The 1,440-nt window shown below is 35.2% G+C and overlaps 1 protein-coding gene across 1 annotated transcript; it reads left to right on the top strand.

The window, feature by feature from the left end:
• The first annotated feature begins 200 nt into the window (after positions 1-200).
• On the top strand, positions 201-1,103 carry LOC110724529 (22.0 kDa class IV heat shock protein-like). The gene has a single exon (XM_021903949.1). It carries the CDS (start codon positions 302-304, stop codon positions 887-889), a length of 588 nt encoding a protein of 195 aa, XP_021759641.1. The 5' UTR covers positions 201-301; the 3' UTR covers positions 890-1,103.
• The last annotated feature ends 337 nt before the right edge of the window (positions 1,104-1,440 follow it).

Here is a 1,440-nt window from a genome sequence, read left to right on the forward strand (position 1 = left end):
TCTGCTCCAAAACTTTGAAAATTCTAGAAAAAGAACAAATTCTACGGTTTTCCACATAACCCACTGCGTTACTGGAATTTTCTCGTCATTTCCTTAAGATATCATTCTTTAGTAACTAACGAACTTTCAAGACTTCTCTTCATTACACTTTCGTACAACTATAAATACATAACATTCACTAGCAAACTCATTGCAAAATTAATCAATCAAAGCTACCAAAACAAATAACAACACGTCCACAATATTATTTACTACGTTTAATTCGTTACACTAAACACGCTAAATTGTTGATCTAGCAAAAATGCGTGCACTAAAATGTTTAGTGTTATCCCTTGCATTACTCGTTATGTTACACCCATTACAGGGGTCGGCAACCATGTTATCATGGGTTGACCGACCCCCTAGTTTATTATCAGAGCTATGGCCGGAAAGGGTCCCAGACCCTTTCCGGATCCTAGAAGAAATACCCTTCTCGGCCCTAGATAGGGATTTGGATCCCATCATGTCGTCCCCAGCTAGGGTCGATTGGAAGGAGACCCCGGAAGGCCATGTTATAGCCATGGACGTTCCGGGGCTAAATAAGGAGGATATAAAGATAGAAGTGGAGGAAAACCGGGTGTTACGAGTAAGTGGGGAGAGGAAGAGGGAGGATGAGAAGAAAGGCGATCATTGGCATCGTACTGAGAGGTGTTACGGTAAGTTTTGGAGGAAGTTCAGGGTACCGGAAAATGTTGACATGGATAGTGTGAAGGCTAAGCTTGAGAATGGAGTATTGACTATAAATTTGGCAAAGTTGTCACCTGATAAAATTAAGGGGCCAAGAACTGTTAATGTTGAAGGTGGTGACAATGAGACTCCTAAAATTAGCAACCACAAACAAGAGTTGTAATGTGGGAGCACGAATTTTGCTAGTGTTGATCCAATGTTTAAAACTTGTGTAATGGTTTGCATGTTGTATGTGTGCCAAGAATAAAATTATGTACCGGTTTCAAATATAGTAAAATAATAATATAGAGCTTTTTTTTTTAATTATTTGTTTATTGTGAGTGGTGTTAGATTAGAAAATAATATCAGTAATCGAAAAGGCTAAAGAATGCCTCCGGATAAGATAACTAAAAGTAAAAATATTATATTTAAATGAACATTAATTACAATTGATATATATGTGATTTTATCATGCATTTTCAAATATACAATAATTTAGGAAATATTTTAAATATTTATTTAACGTCTATTAGCAAGATCTTAATAAAAATTATAAGTTTATTCAAGTGTAATAACATTAAAATACTATGTAACACGCTATAGTACTATTTCAATATAATTTGCACTTGCTAATAATTTTTTTTTATACACTTAGGGCCTGTTCTCATACGTTGAAATTGAGTTCAGTTCAGTTCAGCTCAGCTCAGTTCAGTTCAGTTCCTAATTTCCTTCTAT

This window comes from Chenopodium quinoa, unplaced genomic scaffold (assembly GCF_001683475.1).
Source record: "Chenopodium quinoa cultivar QQ74 unplaced genomic scaffold, ASM168347v1, whole genome shotgun sequence".
Classification (NCBI taxonomy): domain Eukaryota; kingdom Viridiplantae; phylum Streptophyta; class Magnoliopsida; order Caryophyllales; family Amaranthaceae; genus Chenopodium; species Chenopodium quinoa.

Excerpts from the sequence above, each read along its gene's own strand:
- LOC110724529 (XM_021903949.1), top strand. The coding sequence starts at position 302 with ATGCGTGCACTAAAATGTTTAGTGTTATCCCTTGCATTACTCGTTATG.